At 44.6% G+C, this 24,256-nt stretch overlaps 1 protein-coding gene and 1 long non-coding RNA gene across 3 annotated transcripts in view; one reads left to right on the forward strand and one right to left on the reverse strand.

Moving 5' to 3' along the window:
- Positions 1-7,696: 7,696 nt before the first annotated feature.
- LOC118677050 lies at positions 7,697-22,381 on the reverse strand. Of its 2 annotated transcripts, XR_004974313.1 has the most exons (4): positions 22,020-22,381; positions 18,739-18,871; positions 11,364-11,514; positions 7,697-8,815 (listed from the first exon to the last, which is right to left on the reverse strand). It is a non-coding gene; the product is annotated as an uncharacterized LOC118677050 (long non-coding RNA). The 2 variants fall into 2 exon arrangements; XR_004974314.1 differs by lacking the exon at positions 18,739-18,871.
- JAM2 (junctional adhesion molecule 2) overlaps positions 21,644-24,256 on the forward strand; it is a 57,601-nt gene continuing 54,988 nt past the window's right edge. The window contains exon 1 of the mRNA XM_036351803.1: positions 21,644-21,831. Coding sequence (XP_036207696.1) covers positions 21,768-21,831 — 64 coding nt within the window. The 5' untranslated portion in view covers positions 21,644-21,767. The remainder of the gene's footprint in view (positions 21,832-24,256) is intronic.

A 24,256-nucleotide genomic window follows, 5' to 3' on the forward strand; every position in this document is an offset into this window, starting at 1 on the left:
CCTCAGGGCCGCTGGATCAGAGTCTGCGTTGTAACCAGGTCCTCTGTAGATTCAGATTCACATTAGAATCTGAGAAGCACTGGTTTATAGGACAGTGTACAATCCTCCCTCCGTGGGGACACATTAAGACAATGTGTGAATGGAAAAATTATGTGTAGACCCTAAAAGTAGTTAAGTCCTACCTGCCCCCCTCTGACACCCGCTTTTTTCAAGTTTTGATTATGCAAGTTTATTTCTTAAAAGTCATCAGTATTATTTTTTGAACCCAGAACTGGCTATCATTTGTCTGTCTGTCTGTCCGTCTGTCTGTTTGCTGAGAAAGGTTAATTTTATTTACTTCTCCTAAGCAAGTGAAATCCCCATGAAGTTGTGTCTCGATGCCTTGCCTCCCATCTTTTTCTTTCTTTTGTTCTTTATCTCCACCAAAGCAGGGGTTGGAGAGAGCAAGATAGAAACAAGTCAAGGCCTCTGTAAAATGAAACGCATTTTGATAGTGATCATTTTTCTTGGAGCCAGTAACATAGTAAAGAGTTTTTATCTATTATACTATTTGGAAGAGCCAGCAAGTTTAGCATGGGAGAGAGCATACCAAATTCATCTAATACACTTTGGTTCTTTATTTATGAAGATCGGGTTAATTTTTTATTCGTTTTTTATGTTACATATATGAAATTTTGAAGTGTGTGTGAAACATTTCAGCCATACAGAAAAGGAGAAAAAATAGTATAGCAAATGCCATCTACCCACCTCCTAGGTTAACCCTTTTTCACATTTTGCTCCTATATTTTTCTAAAGTATTTTAATATTTTACAGATAATCTGACATTTTTAGAACCCTTACCTTTTCTGTGTATCTTTTTTTAATGGCATTTTATTACAGAAAAGATTAATTATGTTTATCTAAAACTGTTGAGGTTAAACTGGATGGATTTTTCAGTACTACAAAGCTTCCATTATTATTCTCATCACTTTTCCCCCTACTAACAGGAGACAAGGAAAAAAAAACTTGGACCTGTTGAATTAGTCTGAGTACCAGCTGAGACACTATTTTTGGTGTTTCCAGAGGGGCTCTGACAACAGAAAGCAAAGATCTCTTTAATTTTAGACTATTAACAAAGACTGTGGTCAAGTTAGGCCAAACACTGAGCTCTCCTCATCGAGAATGCTGTGGAAAGATCTGGCTACATACCAGTGGCTTTTTCTTAATTAAGAATCTCAGTCAGCCCGGCTGCCGAGGGTCAGTGGTTAAGCGTGGACCTATGAACCAGGAGGTCACAGTTCAATTCCAGGTCAGGGCACATGCCGGTTGCAGGTTCAATCCCCAGTAGGGGCTGTATAGGAGGCAGCCCATTAAAGGTTCTCTCTTATCATTGATATTTCTATCACTCTCACCCTCTCCCTTCCTCTCTCTGAAATCAATTAAAACATTAAAAAAAAATAAGAATCTAAATCAACATATTGAAGTTTTTGAATGCAGAAAGAGGGAAGGGAGAGTAGAAAAGAGAAAAGTGGTGATAAGAGGAAGATCAGAAGAGAGAAGAAAAGAAGTGGATGGTTTTATAAACTCTAACTCAAATGCTATAATCAAGGCAGCTCTTTCTTCTAGCTTCCTAATTCCTTGCTAGTCTAACATACTAGATGTACTAGGACAAAATTAAGTATGTCTTAAAGAACTTGTAAGAGAGAGACAGTGTGTGTGTTTTCAGTGGCTGAGGGGAAAGAGGGGGCAAGAGGGGAAAGGAAAACATCTGCAGTCGTTGAGTGCTGGGGTCGAGCCCCAGCAGGTCCAGGGGTCCCCAAAGGCATGGACGGAGTCGGCGAAGAAGGAATGACATGGAGGCAGCATTCAGTTGATCAGCAGCCTAGCCAGGATCCCCAGCCAGGATCTCCAGCCAAGTTCTGGTCTGGATCTCCAGAGAAGTTCTGGTTAGGATCTCCAGCCAGGTTCTGTATCCATGTTGTCTTGCTAGGTTCTCCAGCCAGGTTCTGTCCAGGTTCTCCAGCCAGGTTCAGTTACCAGGTTCTAGTCAGGTTCTCTTGACAATTTCTGTAGTCAGGTTCAGTCCAGGATCTTTTGCCATGTTCTCTCGCTAGGTTCTGTCTCTAGGTTCTGAGGCCAGTTTCTGTCCAGGAACCTTTGCCATGTTCTCTCCAGCGAAGCTCTTCTGTCTCTAGAGAATGTTCTGTGTAGGTTCTGTGCCTAGGTTCTGTCTCTCTTGGTTCCGTATTCTAAGTTCTGTGTCTTACTGTCTTATTACATCTGTATTTATACCAGTTGATTCAATCCTATCAATCTCTATTACAAAGGTTAGGGCGTTTCTTATCTCCATTCCAGGGAGTAAAGATTATGTAGCTTAAGCATGATTGTTCGTAGTTAAAGTGATTAATTACCCACCTGGCACTTAGTTAAGAGGTTTTATTCCCTCCCTAACTTCAGGGGAAAATCCCTACCTGGGGAAACAACCTTTCTCAGAGACCTTGGTTAAAACACATAGTGCCAAGAAGGTGAGCAAAAACATATTAAGAACAGTATGCCATATATGCCAGGTCCCTTGAAACAGCAAGCATGGACTGGCTCCCGGCAGTAGTTGAGCGCAGGTTGCTTATCATAGCAACAGCTTTCCAGCAGCAATATGACCCAATATGGTCATCAGAAGACTTGTTTATTTTTCATTTCTGAATTTGAAGACTCAAACGTAAGAGTAGAGTATTTTATAGTTGCCAATGCCTTTAAAATCACCTCCTCAGTCCCAGTTTCCGTATGCGAGGAACCACAGTTCCAGACTGGCTGTGTGAGAGTGTCTCCAGGAGGAACGATGTTGTTTCTGGACAGACCAGTCTGTCTCCACTTTGGTTTTACTGCTCCAGGATGTTTAGTCCCTATTCCAGGAAGGCATGGCAAGGGTGGCCATTTCTGCCGTGACCTCATGGGGCGTTTCAGAAGTCTCACTATTCTCCACTGTTGTGTTCACTGGCTCCAAGCCAGCAGACACGCATTCGAACCTCTGTCCCTGTGACCATTCCCAGCACTTCAGGGAACCATAGCCTGGCCGTCGTTATAATAGTTCACATCCACAAAACATAATATTTTTGACAACTGCTCCAATTCCTAGGAGCACTCACATCTATAAGGCACTACACAAGCCTTAAGATTCAGTGAAACATCGAGAGGGCTTTAAAGGCGATCATATGAAAAAGAAAAAAAAAATATATATATATAAAACTTCTCCAGAAAAACATCAATCTTGGCCTGTGTGGTGGACAGAATGCTGTCACAGTGTTAACAGCAGTGAAACTAATTGTTAATCTGCTGCTGCTCTTCCAGTCAGCTACTTTACATCAGGGCCAAAAAGAACATTCTAGCAAGACTAAAACTATCCACCTGGTTTAAAGGGGACAGATCCAGGAACACAGTGCGATTCTGAAATCTTTGGGAGTGAAAAGGCATCATTCTGTTCCTTGTCCATCCCATCCAACTTTTGCCCTAGCAAGGCAGATCAAGTTTATTCGTGTTCTCTAAGCCCTTCCCAAAGGTCTTTTTACTCTCTTAGCTTTCTCAAGTTTACTTATTTTATTTATTTTCCCTCGCTCAAATTATTTAATTTTTTTAAAATTGGGAGTAAACGTGATTTTTAAAAAATATGTATAGCTGCTTTATTTATTATAGCAGTATTTTCCACTGATTTTTAGAGAGAGTGGAAGAGAGAGGGAAAGACAGAAAGAAATATTGATGTGAGAAAAACACATTGATTGGTTGCCTCTTGCACACACCCTGACAAGGGCGGGAGCTGGGGAGGAACCTGCAACCGAGTCATGTGCCCTTGACCCGAATTGAACCCAGGACCCTTTGATCTTCAGGCTGATGTTCTATCCACTGAGCAACACGGGCTGGGGCTTTATTTATTTTGAATTAATCTTTATTGTTGAAAGTATTACAGATGTCCCGTTTGTTTGTTTTTTCTCATTGACCCCCTTCACCCTGTACCCACCCCTCCCAAGCCTTCATGCTTTATTGTCTGTGCCCATGGGTTATCCTTCCCAAAGATCTTAAAGATGAAAGAACACAGTTGAGATGCTGGTAAGAAAAGTTATTCTAGCCCTAACCGGTTTGGCTCAGTGGATAGAGCGTCGGCCTGTGGACTGAAGGGTCCCAGGTTCGATTCCGGTCAAGGGCATGTACCTTGGTTGCAGGTACATCCCCATTGGGGGGTGTGCAGGAGGCAGCTGATTGATGTTTCTCTCTCATCGATGTTTCTAACTTTCTATCCCTCTCCCTTCCTCTGTGTAAAAAATCAATAAAGTATATTTAAAAAAAAGGTATTCTAAGTATAGAATTTCATCAGCATTAAGAATTTGATTATGCATGAAAATTAAAGATTTATGCAGACACATCAGAGAAATATGTGTTCAGGATTCACAGTAAACACCAAGTGAATGATAAGCAGCCTGTTTTTTCTACATGTTCTCCCATTTATCTGCCTTGCGTGGGAGTACATGCTAAATTCTGTACTTCAAAAGAATGCCTGAGTACTAGGCCTGAATAAAAAGGGCTACAGTAAGAAGAAAAGATAAAAAGAAAAAAAATAAATGGGGTAGATTGGATTCAATCTTCTTTTCTGGACCCCAAGACAAATTAACTGAAGTGCAAAATATATTTTTAAGTCATGTTTTTCTTTGTTGGCATAATGGCAAAAATACTCTCTTGGCCAACAGGCAGGGAATAGAATACACTAGTAAAGACTCATGTTTTTCTGTTGCCAGTTTGGCCATATGAATCAGGAACTTCAAAAACGGCCTGACTTTTTTACTCACCAACTGCACTGAGGCAATAATCAGACAAGAGTACAAATATATAAAGATGTGCATCACAGCTTTCTTATTTTTAAATTAAATTTGCAGGGATAACATCGGTTAATGACATTATATAGGTGTCATGTGTACAAGTTTGTAATAACACAAGAGCATTACACACTACTGTATGCCCACCACCTGTCTAGCCTCCTTTCATCACCATGTATTTGATTCCCTTTACCCTCTTCATCTTTCCCCTCCCCGACTCCCTTCTGGTAAACTACCATATTGTTGAATCTATGAGTTTGTTTTTTGTTTGTTTGTTGCTTTCTCTTTTATAGCTCACCTGTGAGGGAAATCACGCAGTTCTTCTCCTTTTCCATCAGATTTATTTTACTATAATATTCTCAAGAATCACCCATGTTGTTGCAAATGGCAGTATCTCATCTTTTTAACGGCTGTGTAGTATTCCATTGCATATATGTACATCTTCTTTATCCATTACTCATCAAAGTACACTTATGTTGTTTGTGAATAATGCTGCAATGAACATATATCTTTACCAATAAATGTTTTCAAATTTTGAGGTAGATACCCAGAAGAGAGATTGCTGGGTCATGTGGTAGGTCTAATTTTTGAGGAACCTCCACACTATTTTCCATAATGCTTGCATCAATTTACACTCCCACCAGCACTGTGCAAGGGTTCCCTTTACTCCATATTTCTCCAACACTTGTTATTCCTTGTCTTATTGACAATAGTCATTCTAATAGGTATGAGGTGGTAACTCATTATAGTTTTGATTTGCATTTCCATTACAACTAATGATGTTAAGTATTTTTTCATGTATCTGTTGGCTGTCTGTATGTCTTCCTTGGAAAAGTGTGTATTCAGGTCTTCACCCCATTTTAGTTTTTTGGACTATATTATTGATTTTTTACAGAGAGGAAGGGAGAGGAACAGAGAGTTAGAAACATCGATGAGAGAGAAACATTGATCAGCTGCCTCCTGCACACTCCCCACTGGGAATGTGCCCACAACCAAGGTACATGCCCTTGACCGGAATCAAACCTGGGACCCTTGAGTCTGCAGGCCGATGCTATATCCACTGAGCCAAACTGGTTTGGGCTGTACTTTTTAATTTAATTTAATTTTCTCTCTATATTTTAATTGGACTATTTGTTTTGTTGTTGTTGAGTTGTATAAGTTTTTCATATATATATATATATATATATATATATATATATCCTATCTAATAAAAGAGAAACATGGTAATTAGCCATACCTCCGCTACCCTTCCCATTGGCTGATCAGGGCGATATGCAAATTAACTGCCAGCCAAGATGGCGGCCGGCAGCCAGGCAGCTTGAAGCAAACATGGGGCTTGCTTGCTTCAGTGACAGAGGAAACCAATGTTCCCCGCCTGCCTTGCTGGCCTCTGAGCTTGCAGTTTGAAACATTGTTACAAATATAGACGCTAAACAAAACCCCAGAAACCTGCTTTCAGCCAGCTGGGATCTCAGAGCTGGAGTTGAAACAGTGTTTCGATTATAGAACCCAAACAAACCAGATACCTACTTTCAGCAGCTGAGGCCTAAGAGCTGGAGCCAAGCCTCAGAGCTAAAGCTGGTCCAGAATAAAAAAAAAGAAAAAGAAAAAAAAGGAGTGATTGGGAGCTTCAGTCACCCGCCAGCCTAAAAACAGCCCTCAGCCCCTCACCCAGACTGGCCAGGCACCTCAGTGGGGACCCCCACCCTGAAGGGTGTGTGACCAGCTACAAACAGCCATCATCCCCTCACCCAGGCTGGCCAGGCACCCCAGTGGGGACCCCCACCCTGATCCAGGACACCCTTCAGGGCAAACCAGCCGGCCCCCACCCATGGGCCCTGCTCTGTGTGTGATGGGGTAGAGCCATAACCTCCTCATCGGCCCTGCTCTGTGGGTGATAGAGGGCGGCGCCCCAACCCCCTGATCCGCCCTGCTCTGTGTTTGACAGGGGGCGGTGCCCCAACTCCCCTATCAGCCCTGCTCTGTGCGTGACAGCGGGGAGCTCCCCAACCCCCTGATGGACCCTGCTCTGTGCATGACAGCGGGGAGCTCCCCAACCCCCTGATCAACCCTGCTCTGTGCATGACAGGGTATGGAGCCCCAACCCCCCTGATGGGCCCTGCTCGGTGAGTGACAGGGGGTGGCGCCACAACCTTCCCATCGACCCTGCCTTGAGTGTGACGGGGGCGGCGCCCCAACTCCCCAATCTGCCCTGCTCTGAGCCCAACCAGGGGCTGCACCTAGGGATTGGGCCTGCCCTCTGCCACCTGGGAGCAGGCCTAAGCCAGCAGGTCGTTATCTCCCGAGGGGTCCCAGACTGCGAAAGGGCACAGGCCGGGCTGAGGGACCCCCCTTCTCCCCACCAAGTGCAGAAATTTTTGTGCACCGGGCCTCTAAAATATATATATGGCAATAAATTGATTGCCTTGGAAAGGTGGGTAGAAGTGTGGCAGTAGCGTGGCAGTAACATGGCAGTGATGTAAAGGCTTTAGATATAAGCAGACTTGGAATCATGTCTTGTTCTGCAATTAACCAGCTGGGTGTCCTAGGGGAATTTATTGGACCTCAGTCCAACTCTTTTCCTTCGTATGGATAATCAAAGGAGGTAATGAAAATAGAGTACTTAGCAATGAGATTGCCATAAAGACATATTGAAGCTTAAAGGGACTATTGATTTTAAAAAGATATTGTTGGGTGTTATAGACTGAATATTTGTGTCCTCTGAAATTTTGTATGTTGAGATCTGAATCTCAGTGTGATTATATTTGGAGGTGGAGGCCTCAAGGAGGTGATTAGATCATAAGGGTTGAGCCCTCATGAATGGGATTGAAACCAGCCCCAATGACCCTCAGGGCTTTTTTGCCTGCCTCTGTGAAGCCAAACACAGGACACAGGTGCTGATGGAAGGAAAGTGATTTCTTCAGGTAACCACCTGAAAAGCTGGCAGGCTCATGCCTTCGCATCTCAGGGCAGGCAAAAGGCTTTAATAGGGGGTTTGTGGGGAGAGGGGAACTAAGGAATTCTGGTGGAATGCAGTTTCGAATTCCAGCTATTAGGTGGTTTTGATATTCTCTTCCATGTGTGTCAGCATCTGGTGTTTGTTTTTTGTTTGTTTGTTTGTTTTTCTCTCTGCCAGTTTCAATGATGATCTCTGGGTACAGGATGTTGCAGGCCTGGCCAGCCATTGGCACCTGCTGTTCTCCTGTGGTCGAGGCCAGCAAAAGGGGAACTGGAACTGCTGCTGCCTGTAACATGCTTATAAGGAAACTGTCAGTATCCGTTCCTTCACCAGTTCATTCGTATATTTTCTTCTAATTCCATTTCATGGGTTGGTCAGAGTAGTATAAAGCTTTTATTCCCGCCCACTAGCATGGCTCAATGGTTGAGTGTCAACCTATGAACCAAGGGGTCATGGTCCAATTCCAGCTTAGGGCACATGCCCAGATTGTGGGCTCAATCCCAAGTTGGGGCTGTGCAGGAAGCAGCAGAGGTACAGAATAATCACACTCTTGTCAAAGATATACAGATCTATATATTCATTAGTAGCTAAATAATTATTGAGCATTTACTAACTGACAAGCACTTCATTAGGCAAAGAGAAATATAATAATGAGCTAAAAATTTGATGGGCCCTGACTTCCTGGAGTCAACAGTCAACAACTGGTTACTGATTGTGATCAATTGAGTATAAAATCCCAGTGATGGTGCCAGAGAGGAAGGGGGTAGTGAAAACAGACAATAGCAGGATTTGATCCATTCAGAAGAGCAGGGATATTTCCTAAAGAAATGGCAGTTGAGCAAAGACAGAAGGATAAGTCGGCCTTGACCAGATGAGATGCGGGTGAAGAGGTTCAGTGCACAAGCTAAGCACATTGAGTCTGGAGTCAGCCAAGTGCCCTTCCAACCTGCTTTCTGCCGCTCACCAGCTCCTGTGATTCTAGGCCTGTCACGCAATCCCTCTGTCCCATCAACTTCGCCTGTAAAATGGAAATGTATATGTATTTAATGATTGTTATGAGGAGTGAATGAGATAATATGAGAAGTGCTTAGCATAGTACCTAATATATAGCAAATATTCAATAAGTGCTAGATAGTACTTAAGGGGGAAAAAAAAGAATAGAGATCCAAGTGCAAAGAGGGAACAGTGTATGCCAAGGCCCCATGGGAGTGTAATAATAAAAAGAAATGAAGCCCTGATGTACAGTAGTCTCCCCTTATCCACGGGGGATACGTTCCAAGACCCCCAGTGAATGCCTGATACCTCAGAGAGTACCAAACCATAATCCCAAAAATATCCCCCAAATGTATACACACACTTTGAATAATTATAAAGGCAATGTTATTAAACTATATTTCTTTTTCAAAACTGAGCTGTTAAAGTGTGTACACAATTTTGGGGGGGCACCTTGTATATATACTATGCTTTTTCCTATACAGATATACCTTTTCACTTAAAGGGAGCACCTTATGGCTTCTCTTTGGCATATCTGAATTGCTAGCGTCCATGCTCTTACACTTTGGGGCCATTATTACGTAAAATAAGAGGTGCTTGGACACAAGCACTACCATCCTGAGACAGTTGATCTGATACTCCAGGTGGCCATGGAGTGGCTAACAAGCAGGTGGGTTGTGTATACAGTTTGGATACTCTGGGCAAGGGGATGATTCACATCCTGAGAGATTTCACCACATTACTCAGAACAGCACACAATATAAAACGTACGAATTGTTTATTTCTGGGATTTTCCATTTACTATTTTCAGGCCACAGTGGACTGAGGGTAGCTGAAAATATGGGGGGAAAGGTTGTGGATAAGTGGAAACTACCGTATATTCTGTTTTTATTCTAAACGCTGCTGGAAGCCATTGAAGGTTATATTCCAAAGTCCCCGTCATTCTCCCTCCCCACCTTCGTGCGACAGCCCCACTCGCCCACTCGGGCTCTCTGGTACTTGTCACCAGGTCTTCACATAATGTTCCCTTTTCGTAGACTGTTCTTTCCACCTATGTCCTCCTAGTTCCTTTCTTTATTTTTTTAAGTATTTTTATTGATTTCAGGGAGGAAGGGAGAGGGAGACAGATAGAAACATCAATGATGAGAGAGAATCATTGATAGGCTGCTTCCTAACACCCCCCACTGGGGATTGAGCCCACAACCTGGGCATGTGCCCTTGATGGGAATCAAACTGGGGACCCTTCAGTCCACAGGAAGACGCTCTACCCACTGAGCAAAACCAGCTAGGGCCTCCTAGTTCCTTTATATTTCAGCTTAAGTGCCACTCCCTGAGAGAAGCCTTCCCTGGTCTCAACTAGATAAGCAATTTATGAATACCTCCCTTGGTACACATGCTCGCTGTGTCTGATTGGTGTCTGTCTCCCCCACTTACATCTCCCCAGGTTGACACATTACCTATGATTGCACACAATTATGTCTCCAACCAGTGGCTGGTCTATAGTAGGTGCTTATTTCATATTGGCTAATGGAAGACAGAAAGGATGGAAGAGAAGGAGTGGGGGGGGAATATGGAGAAATTGAGGGGGGTATATGTGGAGAGGTGATGATATCAGTTCAATTTAGACTTGATTTTAATTAAAAATTTTAAAAATCAAATTTCATTGATTTGGAGTGGTGCATCTAGGAACAGATGTTCTAAAAACAGGGAAAAGGGCCCTAACCGGTTTGGCTCAGTGGATAGAGCATCGGCCTGCAGACTCAAGGGTCCCAGGTTCGATTCTGGTCAAGGGCATGTACCTTGGTTGCGGACACATCCTCAGATAGGGGGAGTGCAGGAGGCAGCTGATTGATGTTTCTCTCTCATCGTTGTTTCTTTTTTTTTTTTTTTTTTTAAATATATTTTATTGATTTTTTACAGAGAGGAAGGGAGAGGGATAGAGAGTTAGAAACATCAATGAGAGAGAAACATTGATCAGCTGCTTCCTGCACACCCCCTATTGGGGATGTGCCCGCAACCAAGGTATATGCCCTTAACCGGAATCGAACCTGGGACCCTTCAGTCTGCAGGCCGACGCTCTATCCACTGAGCCAAACCGGTCAGGGCGTCATCGTTGTTTCTAAACTATGCCTCTCTCTTCCTCTCTGTAAAAAATCAATAAAATATATTTAAAAAAAAAAAAAACAAAAAAAACAGGGAAAAGGGATTTGAAGTTTAAAGAAAGGCAGATCACACCCGGCTGGAATGGCTCAGTGGTTGAGCGTTGACCTATGAACAGGAGGTCACGGTATGATCCCCGGTGGTTTGGGATCACTAACTGTCAATGTGGACAGGTTACCAAGTCTGAGTCGCCTTTAAACCCAGACAGAGACATATGATCCAGTCGCAGCCAGCCAGACTCCCAAAACCAGCTTCCCGTATCCCCAGGCTGCTTTATACCCAGCTGGCCACTCAGAACAACCGAATATTGATCATGCAGAAATGAGATTCTTGATTTGGCATCTGGAGTTTATCAAGTACTTAGCGATATCTGTCAGTCATAGATAGGGTTATTAAAACATGCATCCTCTCACCTTTCCCAAGCTTCCTCCCTGGGTTGTTGCAGAGATCCAAAGAGAAAATGCATGTGGAGAGATTGTCAAAACATCAAGTGTCAAACAAACGAGTATGACTTGGCCATTATAGAGATCAACTGCCAACATTCAGGGTGGCTTTTTCTTTTTCCTAGAAGGGAAAGAAACATTTCATGGGAGTCCATCTTTTCTGATACCTCAGTGAGTCTTGGAAATCAGACAAACCTGCGTTTAAACCTGGCTCAGTTATTTTATAGATGCCTAGTCCTGGGTCAGGGGCTGAGCTTTTCGAAGCCTTTGTTCTCATCTGTAAGATAATCAATAGCACCATCTCACCTCACAAAGTTGTTTTTTAGATAATGCCTGTAAGAGCTGTGCACAGTGCCAGGCATATAGTACTTAATAAGTGTTCATGTTTAATATCATCACTATCTTTAGTAGTGTTCTGAGGAGCAGTGACCCAATGGAAGAATCACAGAATCGCAAATCTTTCAGCATCCTCTCATCCAGGCGATAGCACCCCAGATCCCAGATGTTGAGTTAGGTGGCAGAACTCCCTGCAACCCAACAGAGCGTTCTTGCTCTCCTCACTCCCTCCAGAATTAAGGGCATTTATTAAGTGTAGTTGTCCTTGGCAAGGGATCTCTGGAGGGACAGGGAGGATAATTCTAACTTGGGTCAAGTTCTATATGAGATGGCAAATCCATTCCGAGACAATGTAGAGAGATCTACCCTGGGGACTGCCCAGGAAAGACATAGCTAGGGTTCATTCCAGGCCTGCGCTTTTCTTACCTTGCTGTGTGATCTTGAGTAAGTCATTTCCCCATTTTGGCCTTATCATCCTTAACTCTGAAATGAGGGGTGGGGTTATGTAAGAAGGGCATGGAGTTAGAGATTGCCTCCAAGTTCTCTCCACATTTCCGTTGTTATGATTCTGTGCTGGTAGACTAATTGGTGCCTGTCCATCCTTCGTTTGCTCCTGGCAAATGTTCGTTAAATGCTAGCTCCTCCCCCAAGTAAATTCCATTTTAAAAATCATTTTCAGCCGAAACCGGTTTGGCTCAGTGGATAGAGCGTCGGCTTGCGGACTGAAAGGTCCCAGGTTCGATTCCGGTCAAGGGCATGTACCTGGGTTGCAGGCACATCCCCAGTAGGAGATGTGCAGGAGGCAGCTGATCGATGTTTCTCTCTCATCGATGTTTCTAACTCTCTATCTCTCTCCCTTCCTCTCTGTAAAAAATCAATAAAAAATATATATAAAAAAAATAAAATAAAAAAATTAAAATCATTTTCATATTATCTAAATCCCTATGAAATTTCTAATTGTCATTCAACAAAAAAACAACAACTATTAAGTCAATAGTAACTGCGCTTTAAAAAATAAAGAGAACGCCGAAACCGGTTTGGCTCAGTGGATGGAGCGTTGGTCTGCGGACTGAGGGGTCCCAGGTTCGATTCCGGTCGGGGGCATGTGCCTGGGTTGCGGGCATATCCCCAGTGGGGGATGTGCAGGAGGCAGCTGATCGGTGTTTCTCTCTCATCGATGTTTCTGACTCTCTGTCTCTCTCCCTTCCTCTCTGTAAAAAATCAATAAAATATATTTAAAAAATAAATAAATAAATAAAGAGAACATTAACAATTAATTTATTGATCACTGGTGAACGCCACTTAATTGGCAGGTAGAATCACCTTAGTAATGTTGAGTAATCTAGACAAAGAGAACGTGAAAGGAGATAAGTTCATGCTTGTAGTAATTAGAACCAGGTGAGGCTAATTTTCTTTCCTTTTGTTTTTTCAATATTTTATTGATTTCAGAGAAGGAGGGAGAGGGAGAGGGAGAGATAGAAACATCAATGATGAGAGAGAATTATTGACTGGCTGCCTCCTGCATGCCCCCCACTGGGGATGAGCCTGCAACCCGGGCATGTGCCCTGACCGAGAATTAAACCATGACCTACTGGTTCAACGGTCAACGTTCAATCACTGAGCCACGGCTGGGCAAAGCTTCTTTTCTTTTCTTCTTCTTGGAAGGAAGTTTTGAGCACAGAATTGTTATAATGTACTCGAAGAAAGATGTCCCTTTGGGAGAGTAGCAAAGGCTACAGGCTGGGGACACCGTGAGCTTCTCTGAAGAGGTTTACTTATTCTGGAAAGAACTGTAGTTTGAGCGCAAGCAGAAATGTGCGTGTGGGCACATCGGAATGGAATGTTGAAACCAGGCTTATTCCAGAAAATGATCGGAGGAAGTAATGATGAGGGATAAGTGAGTAATGAGGATCTCATTAGTTAAAGACCTTAAGTTCTATCCATAGGAGTTAAAAATTTACATGAGAGACACTTGGGAATTATGTGGTTTTGAAAATGGAAGATTTTTTTTCCCTTGTCTCTAAATTGCAGTGTGTGGGCACACTTTTTCTCCACACCCATGAGAAAAAATAACCCATCCAACACAGAAATACCAGATCTAAAATGCTGCGAGGAGTCACTTAATTTAAACCCAGCCCTTCTCTGTGTTGCTTCTTTGAGGCAAGGTGCTTGGAACATAACTGCAAATTCACAATTAGAATGGGTGGAAAGAATAAATAATGGTAAGATGTCCTAAAGCACCAAGTCCCTGTGTATGTTCACCTGACAAAACTACTTTTAGTGTCAGAGGAAAGCGATTATGACATGTGCAGGCGGGGGAAGGACAGCATCATCATGGAGACCAGGACAGACTTATCCCAGGCCCCCAGGCTAGGGATTCTTAGAAGCAGAACAGTCGTGAAACCCACTTCCAACCATTCATTCAGGAAGCAGAATCAACTATTGCTGTTCTCCTCACCGTCCTGCGGCTGTTTGTCATCATTTCATTGTTTTTATCTTTTGCACTAGTTTGATACTTTATTAACTAAACAACACATGTCTGTGAATTCTTTCTGCAAGTTGATTTAAGGCTTGCTTTCTCTATTGTCTAAGACAAGTGGTCAATGCCCTCACAATGATTAAATGCAGAAGATAATTCTCAATCCTTTTTTTCTCTTAGCATTTGACACTATAAAGACCTACACATGTGGTTCCTGATTCTCCCCCAGTTCCTCTCATACTTTTTAAACTTCTCTTTCTTGTGTTCTTTCTATAGGTCTTCTTTTTATTTGTTTCAATTGTGTTATTAGACTTTAATTCAGTGGTTCTCAACCTTCTAATGCCGCGACCCTTTAATACAGTTCCTCATGTTGTGGTGACCCCCAACTTCATTGTTACAAATTGAACATAATGAAAGCATAGTGATTAATCACAAAAACAATATGTAATTATATATGTGTTTTCCGATGGTCTTAGGCGACCCCTGTGAAAGGGTCGTTCGACCCCCAACGGGGTCGCGACCCACAGGTTGAGAACCGCGGCTTTAATTGTTAGAGCAGTTTTAGGTTCACAGCAAAATTAAGCAGAAGGTACAAAGATTTCCCATATTCTCCCTGCCTCCACATGTGCCCTGACCAGTAATCAAACTGGAGGTCTCTTGGTGCGTGGAACAAGGCTCAACCAACTGAGCCACATGGGCCAGGGCTCAATGTTGTTTTAATTTGCATTTTCCTGATGACATATGGAGCATCTTTTCATGTGCTTATTTGCCATATTCTTTGGTAAAGTGTCTGTTAAGATCTTTGACGTATTATTTAAACAGGTTGTTTTTTTTCCTTATTGTAGAGTTTTAAGACTTCTTTGTAGCCCTGCCTGGTAGGGATCAGTTGTGGGGGTCATCCCATCCTCTCTTCCTCTCTCCCTCTCTCTCTCTCCTAAAGATCAATAAAAACATCCTCAGGTGAGGATTTTAAAATAAATAAATAATTTTTTTAAAAAGTTATCAACAAACCCAAGGTCACCTGGATTTTTCTCCTCTGTTATCTTCTAGGATTTTTATATAGGATTTTTTTTTTAGTTCTGGATCTGTGATCCATGTTGAGTTCAGTTTTGTGAAGTGTGTAAGGACTGTGTCTAAATTTTCCTCCCCCCGCCCAAGAGGTCTTTTTCCTACCTCTTACTGCATTTATTTCCTTAGATTTATCTCTAGCTAAATATTTACTTTTATCCTGATTGTTCTCATTTATTCACTCTCCTGTCTTCTAGAAAAGTCCTCAAATACCAGTCCATGGACTAGCAGCATCAGAATCAGTCAGGGTGTTTATTAGATATACAGGTTCATAGGTGCCCCCGAGACTGAAACTTCTGGGACTCAGAATTTTAACATAATTTTAAGCAGGGAATCATATTTAAGGATTGCAGGCGATTCTGAGGAGCGGAAAACCTTGGTGATCACTGTTCTAGGAGATGCTGATGATATTCACACTTATTTCTTTAGTCAATCCTAAGGGTTTCAGGTTTAGAGAAACCAAGATGGCAGCATAGGTTAACGCCGGAGATTGCTGCCTCGAACAACCACTTCAAAAAACAACTAAACGACAGAACGTACATCATCCAGAACCACAGGAAGGCTGGCTGAGTGGAAATTCTACAACTAGGAGGAAAGAGAATATCATACCCAGACTCAGAGGAGGCGCAGTGCTGAAGTGAAATACTCAGGTGCGGAGTGCACGAGGAGCGGGCTGGCGGTGGAGGGCGCGGTTGTTGTTTTCAATCGGGAGGGAGTTTCAGACTCTGAGATCCAGATCCGGGCGAGTCTCTAGGGACCCAGACTCAAATGGGAGAAGCGGGACTGTCTGGCTTCGGTCGGAACTCGAAGGCAGCTTTCTCTCCGAGGTTTGCTGCGGTTGCTGGGACTCTGTGAGGCAGAGCCTCTGGGGACGGAACTGAGAGCAGCCATAACTGCTCGCTCCGGCCCGCCCTGTAGATCCCCGGGGACCCGCCCCGCCCAAGCCCTGCACAGAGCCATTTGCCGGATAGCCTCAGGCAAACGCTAGATTAGCACCGCCCTAGAGATCCAGCACAGAAGCTCTCCCACTGCAGACACAGCGGACTCTCATAGCCAGTTATCCTGGAGGCCAAATCACCCCCGGTATTGCCGACAACAATCAAGGCTTAACTACAACAAGACTGCGCACAAAGACCACTAGGGGGTGCACCAAGAAAGCATAAAAAATGCGGAGACAACGAAACAGGACAAAACTGTCAATGGAGGATATTGAGTTCAGAACCACACTTTTAAGGTCTCTTAAGAACTGTCTAGAAGCCGCTGATAAATGTAGTGAGATCCTCAAGAAAACTAATGAGACCCTCGATGTTATGATAAAGAACCAACTAGAAATTAAGCATACACGGACTGAAATAACGAATACTATACAGACTCCCAACAGCAGACCAGAGGAGCGCAAGAATCAAGGCAAAGATTTGAAATGCGAAGAAGCAAAAAACACCCAACCAGAAAAGCAAAATGAAAAAAGAATCCGAAAATACGAAGATAGTGTAAGGAGCCTCTGGGACAGCTTCAAGCATACCAACATCAGAATTATAGGGGTGCCAGAAGATGAGAGAGACCAAGATATTGAAAACCTATTTGAAGAAATAATGACAGAAAACTTCCCCCACCTGGTGAAAGAAATAGACTTACAGGTCCAGGAAGCGCAGAGAACCCCAAACAAAAGGAATCCAAAGAGGACCACACCAAAACACATCATAATTAAAATGCCAAGAGCAAAAGACAAAGAGAGAATCTTAAAAGCAGCAAGACAAAGAAACTCAGTTACCTACAAGGGAATACCCATACGACTGTCAGCTGATTTCTCAACAGAAACTTTGCAGGCCAGAAGGGAGTGGCAAGAAATATTCAAAGTGATGAATACCAGGAACCTACAACCAAGATTACTTTATCCAACAAAGCTATCATTCAGAACTGAAGGTCAGATAAAGAGCTTCACAGATAAGGAAAAGCTAAAGGAGTTCATCACCACCAAACCAGTATTATACGAAATGCTGAAGGGTATCCTTTAAGAAGAGGAAGAAGAAGAAAAAGGTAAAGATACAAATTATGAACAACAAACATGCATCTATGCATCTATCAACAAGTGAATCTAAGAATCAAGTGAATAAATAATCTGGTGATCATAATAGAATCAGGGACATAGAAAGGGAATGGACTGACTGTTATTGGGGGGGAAAGGGGTGTGGGAGATGGGGGAAGAGACTGGACAAAAATCATGCACCTATGGATGAGGGCAGTGGGTGGGGAGTGAGGGCGGAGGGTCGGGCGGGAACTGGGAGGAGGGGAGTTATGGGGGGAAAAAAGAGGAACAAATGTAATAATCTGAACAATAAAGATTTAATTTAAAAAAAAAGAAAAATCCTAAGGGTTTCCTAAACCCCAACATAAAGACACACTCTTATCCTTGACCTTGAACAAGCCATTGTTACAGGACTAAAGAGGACTAAAAGGGCCCATTTGCTGCATGCACAAAGCCCAATAAGACACGAACAGGAATTTGCAGACAAGAAAGTAAGGATTTATTAAGGGATGGTACCAAGCCCAGTCACAGATAACTCATGCTCAAAGACCTGGCTTCCCCATGGCTTCCAGGGATGGACTATATAGGGAAAAAATAATTAATTATGGTGACTAAAGGAGTTAGGGTGGTGGTCTCTATTGATTGGTTGGTGCTAGGGTAGGGAGTAATTGATCATTGCATATGGTCCTGGTGTCAGCCATGGAGTTGCTCTGTCCAGTTTCACAAGGATTTATTCTGTGGCATCATTCTGATTTCCTGTCCAGAGCTAAAACACAACTGAGGCCAAGATATTGTCTTTAGTTTGACTGAAACTCTGTCTCTGTAGTCAATAGACCCAGGTCCTTGTTTCTAAGACTACTGGAGGCTGACCATAACCTCACTGTCCTGAAGGCTTAACGATTAAGCAAGGGAGAGGGAGCTGGGTGAGTCAGGGAGCTGGGTGAGGCCAGTTTGAGTTAAAGGGAAAAAATCAAAATAAAAGGCCAGATTAAAGAAAATAAGGTTTCTGTGCAGTTACGAATTTAGCATCTCTCAGCCCAGTTTTCTCTTCTACAAAGTGAGAATGATAACATTTTCTCCCTCCCTGAGTTGTTGGGGCATTGTGTATTGCACTATTCTGACTCCCCCATTGAAAAAGCACTCAATAAAAAACAGCTGCCGAAACCGGTTTGGCTCAGTGGATAGAGCGTCGGCCTGCGGACTGAAAGGTCCCAGGTTCGATTCCGGTCAAGGGCATGTACCTTGGTTGCGGGCACATCCCCAGTAGGAGATGTGCAGGAGGCAGCTGATCGATGTTTCTCTCTCATCGATGTTTCTAACTCTCTATCTCTATCCCTTCCTCTCTGTAAAAAATCAATAAAAATATATTTAAAAAAAAATAAAATAAAAAATAAAAAAACAGCTGTCATTATTTTCTGTCCTCCTGTAGCACTTACCATGTGGTAAGAGACGTCTTCCCAGATGGGGCTCTCTCTCTCCTCAAGACTATGAGCTTGTTAGCAGCAAAGACACGGTCTTGTTCATCATTGTCCACCAGCATCCGGCACATGGTAGCCATTTGACAAATGCCTTGACAAATACATAACCAAGTGAATCAGTTATTCACACAGTTCGTCACAGAATATTTTAAAATATGTCTTTGTGTGTGTGTGTGTGTGTGTGTGTGTGTGTGTGTGTGTAGGGAGGAACAAAAGAGATATAGAGTTGTGGCAAGAATAAGAAAAGAGGATGCCAACAACTTTTCTTACGAGACATAGCATCTTTCTATTGTGGATGGTGGAAGGGCACCAGGTGTTAGACGGGTGGGGTCAGGCAGGACCTGCGTTCAGCAACCTCCGTACTTAAGTTCCGGCTAGGAAAGAATTCAGAACCAAGACTCAAACTATAAGAGAACATTTATTTGGACAATCTCAGAGACAGAAGAAGTAATCTGTTGAAGAAATGGGTTTAGGAAACAAGTTATAGAGGTAAAGCAAGGGCCCTTGGAGCTTGGCACCCCCAGAAGTTCAGGGGGAGGGGGAAGATAAAGCCTTAGGGGTGAGGGTTCTCCTAGAAGGCAGAGTGCACTGGGTCCTAAGGGTTTTGAGGGTGGAGCTTTTAGGGGAGGTCCCAGGGGAAGATCACGATAGAATGTTCAGCAGCTTTCCAGGTGTGTCCTTTCAGGGTCTGGGTCTCCACTGATTGGTCAGCACCAGGGCAGGGGGTCATTAGTCAGTGCAGCTGGTCCTGAGGGCAGCCATGGGGTCACTTGTCTGGTTTTGCTGCTTTTCTGGGTCTGGAGCTGAAATACAGCTGAGGCCTAGATGCTATCTCTAGGGAGGAAAGGTCAGGGATCCAAACGGCATGACCATCTATATGCTAGGGGAGAAAAGGTCACCCTTGGGACCAGGCCCCACCCTACAAGTGCCCTTTGCTAGTCACCCAGGGCTTTCCACCCTGGTGGCCTTCTGCACTTGGCCCATCGTCCTTGCTCTGCGCATGTCTCTCTAACTGCCTACCACATTTCTTGTTAGTGCCCAGAAAAACTGGAGTAAAACTGGAGTGAGTCTCTGGTTAGATCTGTGCCCCTTCTCTTTACTTGACTGCAGTATGAACTCTAACATTTTTGCCACTTAAAAAAAATTTTTATTGATAAGTTTTCTTCCTTTTTATTATTAATCATTATCATTATTATTATTACTATTACTATTACTACTACTACTACTACTAGAGGCCTGGTGCACAAAATTTGTACACGGGTAAGGTCCCTAGGCCTGGCCGTCTATCAGGGCCCATCAGGGCCTTCCCTCATTCTGTGCCACCACCCCCTGGTGGTCAGATCACATCATAGTGAGCGATTGAACTCCCAAGGGGACACTTTGCTTATTAGTCTTTTATGTATATAAATTATTAGAGAGGATGGGAGGGAGAGAGAAAAAAAATAAAAACATCAGTGTGTGAGAAACATTGATCTGTTGCCTCCTGCACATGCCCAAAACCTGGGTATGTGCCCAGACCGGAATCGAACCCTCCACCTTTTGGTGCCTGGGACCACGCTCCAACCAACTGAGCCACACTGGCCAGGGCCATTTTGGCCCCTTTGACTTTCCTTTCTGGGCACTAAGCTTCAGTCACTGTCACCAAGGAAACAGCAGCGATGCCTCCTTCCTCACAGCTCTGCACAGCTACACTCTGGTTGCCTTTGTCCACTGAGCTACTAGCTACATTCTTTGTGTGCACACCCCTAAGTCAACCGTCCTCTACACAGAACTTTGCCCATTATTTTACCTTTTAAAAAAAATGTGTCCCAAAAAAGTAGATGCCTACCCATTTCTTCCTGGCAATGGCCTTTTTCCAGACCTGTCGGTAATCTTAAACGGACCAGACATTTTTTGGTGCCTTAGGAGCAAATATAAAAATTGCCTGTTTAGCCTTGTGGCGTGGGCAATATAAGGTAGGGTCCATTTTAAAGCATGCAACAGAGCATGCATAATGGGTTTCCCTTTTAAAAGCACGGTAGACCAAAAATAAACCTGAGAAAGGGCAGCTGTGGAGTTCGAACATGTGGAAAACTCCACAGGCGGCCGTTATGTAACAAGGAACATGCTAACTATTTCACGCTTTTGGATGAACTTCCAACTCCGACACGTGAAAAGCTAAGGACACAAAACACACCTTAGCTCTCCGTGGAGCAAACGGCTCCCACTGAGCAGGGGCCAGAGCTATTGCTCAAATCGGAGACCGGCCCTCCAGCACCAACCTTGATTGCTTTTTTACCCTCCTATCTTATTGCTTTTTTACCCTCCTATCTTATTGCTTTTTTTTAACCCTCGCGTCCCAGGCGGGGCAGGCGAACCCCATCTCCCCGGACGCCTCTTCGGCTGCTTCTCTCCACGCCAGAAATCTCCCAAATCTCTCCACCTCTAGGCTGCAAACCCCAAAAGTTTTGCGGCAAAGGGGGCAAGAGAGGAGACGGAGCCAGGCCGGCGTGCCCCACCCGCCTCGGGGCCCGCACCTCCCGCCCGGGCTCCCGCCTGCGGGACAGCTGGCCGTGGGCGCAGGACCAGACACAAAGCCGATCAATCCCGGCGGCGGGGGTGGGGGCGACCCTCCGCCGCTTCCCCTCCGCTCCTCGCTTCCCCCCGCTCCCTCCTTAGGACCCGGCCCACACCTCCTCCGGCTTCCACGGCCCACCCCTCTCACCCACCCGCTAACCCCCCAAGAAAGAAAGGCCCCGATCCCCCATCCCAGGGCTGGGGAAGACCGGCCAGGGGCAGCCAGCGCAGAGGGCGCCCCAGGCTGGGAGAAACTGACGTCGCATCTGCGTTGGCCCCTCCCTCCCATCCCTTCCCCTCCCCGCCCCTCCCACGGCTCCGGGAGCCTCTCCTCTCCCGCCCCAGAAGTTCAGGGGTCCCCGCTCGGCCTCCCGCGCTCCGGCCGCCGGGACCCTCCGCCTCCGGGAGCAGCCACCTCGGTCCCCGCGAACATGGCGAGGAGGAGCCGCCGCTACCTCCTGCTGCTGCTGCGCTACCTGGTGGTCGCCCTGGGCTGTGAGTGACTCGGGTGCCTGCGCTCGCCCTCGAACCCTCCCGCCAGGGACGCGACGCCGGTGCAGGGCCGTCTCCGACCTGGGGCGCGGGGGCGCCGCGGGGCATCGGACCGGGCACCCTGCGGGCCTGGAATCGGGGGTGCGGGCGGACGGGCGGGCGGGCGCGGGGGCCCGAGGACTCGGGCTTACGGTCAGTAGCATCCGATGCAGTCCGTTCCCGTTAGAGAGCGTGAGGGTCCGCCCCAGCCGGTTCTCTCCCCTCTGGCAAAGTTGGGTTGAGTTTTCCCAGCCCCGGGGACGTGGTCGGAATGCAGAGCTCGGCAGCTACTTGTAAGATGCTGGGATCCCAAGATGGCATCGCTCGCAGGCAGGCGCCGGCCACACCAAGTCTGGGAGGAGGGGGCCGTGAGAGCGTGTCCGGGGCTCCCGAGGGTCCGCGCCGTGCCGGGATGTGCGGGGCACGCGTGGGGCTGGGGTGAGCGGAGGTCCCGGCTGCTGCGCCCCAATTACTTGTGTCCTCTGCACCTGCACATCTCCATTCAGTGCGGGCTGGGCTGGGGGCCCCGCCAGCTCTGCGCCCTCCAGGGGACGTCGGAGGGGACGGTTGTTAGAAAGAGGCCGAATGTCAAGGGGGGGAGGAGACATATGTAATACTCTTTGTAATACTTTAAGCAATAAAAAAGAAAAGAGAGAAAGAAAGAAAGAAAAGAAAAGAAACAAAGAAAGAGGCTGAGCAGGGCTGAAGGGTTGGTGGAGTGGCGGGTAGACGGGAGGGACGTGTCCCAAAGCCGCTTTCACGGGATGGTTCTAAACAGGATTTTCAAGGATTCTAGGTTCATGAGATTTTAAGTCCTGGGGACGTTTCCTATTTTGTTTCCTTCCCGTTAACTTTTTAGGAAAATGGAGGAAATGACACTGGATCTTAAGCACTTCAGCAATGAAGTCCTTTTTCTTTCGTGTTTGTTTGTTTTTTTTCCTTTTGGTCATTTTTCTTTCCTCTTCTTTTTTCTTTTTCTTTTTTTAAATAGAATAAATTATTGTTGCTATTCAAGTTCTGGTAAGAGACTATTTAAAATAACCTGCCAGATGAGCTTCTAATACCATAATGCGATGACTTTTTCTCACGCTCTTATTGCCGAAGTGAGTATTGCTCAGCTGAGTGTGATGGGAGCTCTGGCCCTTAGAGAGGGAGGAGGTGCAGGTGGTCTCAGTAAATGGGGCCCATGCTGACTTATATGATAGAAGTCACACCAGGGAAGCCAAGCCTCACAATCAAACCAGGATATCATTTTGCAATATCAAGTGGTGTTACTTTGAAGACACAGAGAAACAAAATGCACTAATGCTGAAAGGCAGCAGAGTCAGGCTGGAGGAACTGTAATGAGACTGCTGAGAAAGTTGTGTTTCCGTGGACCATCCTAAATTTCAAAGAAAACAGACTGTGACTCTAGTGTAGAATTGTCACTAGTTAACAGCAGAGAAAACGGTCTCCGTGTGCTATTCTTATTCAGTCATCAGAATGGAAAGGATACACCCCAAATCTGCGATTGTAGCCAAGAAACAACCAACACAGGCTTGGATGGATGAGCAGGGTTACCTCTTCCTCAAGCGCTGGGTAAATCTCACACTTTGGCCCCTTTAACGCTGATTCCTACAGGGAATGAATGTGGAGGTGTGTGGGGTCTTTTCTATCTTGTTCCTGGGACGCCCAAAGGCCTGGCATTGCAAGAATGTCTTCTTTTCTTTGTCTTTTTCACATACACTTTTAAAATTTATAACAATTTAGGTTTAAAGAGAAATTGCTAAGATAGTATAGAGAATTACTATTATACAACACCTACTTTCCCCTATTGCTAACATTTTACATTAGTATGATACATTTGTCACAATTAATGAACCAATATTAATATATCATTATTAACTAAAGTGCACACCTATATTTCCTATATTCTTACCTAATGTCTTTTTGTTGTTGTCCCAGGATTTCATCCAGGATACCATATTACATGCAGTAGTCATGTCTCCTTAGGCTCAGACTTCCCTTGTTTCTTATGTGAAGTATTTTGTAAAATGTCCCTCAATTGGTATTTCTCTGTTGTTTTTCTTAGAACTAGCCTTAATGGTTGTGGGGGTTTTGGGTTGTGTTGTTGTTTTGGAGGAAGGTCACAGATGTAAAGTGGCATTTTCATCATATTACTCTAAGGGTACATACAGGGTGTCCTCAAGAAATGTATACGCACTTTGAATAATTATTCATTCCATGGGTTAAATCTGAAAAGAAATAAACATCAATTGAGCTATCAAAAAATAAACAAACATGTATATACATTTTTTGGGACACCCTATACCATGAATATGACTTATCATTGTTATTGTTAACCTTCATCACCTGGATGAGGTAATATATAGCAGCTTTGTCCACAGGT

The sequence above is a fragment of the Myotis myotis genome, unplaced genomic scaffold (genome assembly GCF_014108235.1).
Source record: "Myotis myotis isolate mMyoMyo1 unplaced genomic scaffold, mMyoMyo1.p scaffold_m19_p_2, whole genome shotgun sequence".
Lineage (NCBI taxonomy): Eukaryota > Metazoa > Chordata > Mammalia > Chiroptera > Vespertilionidae > Myotis > Myotis myotis.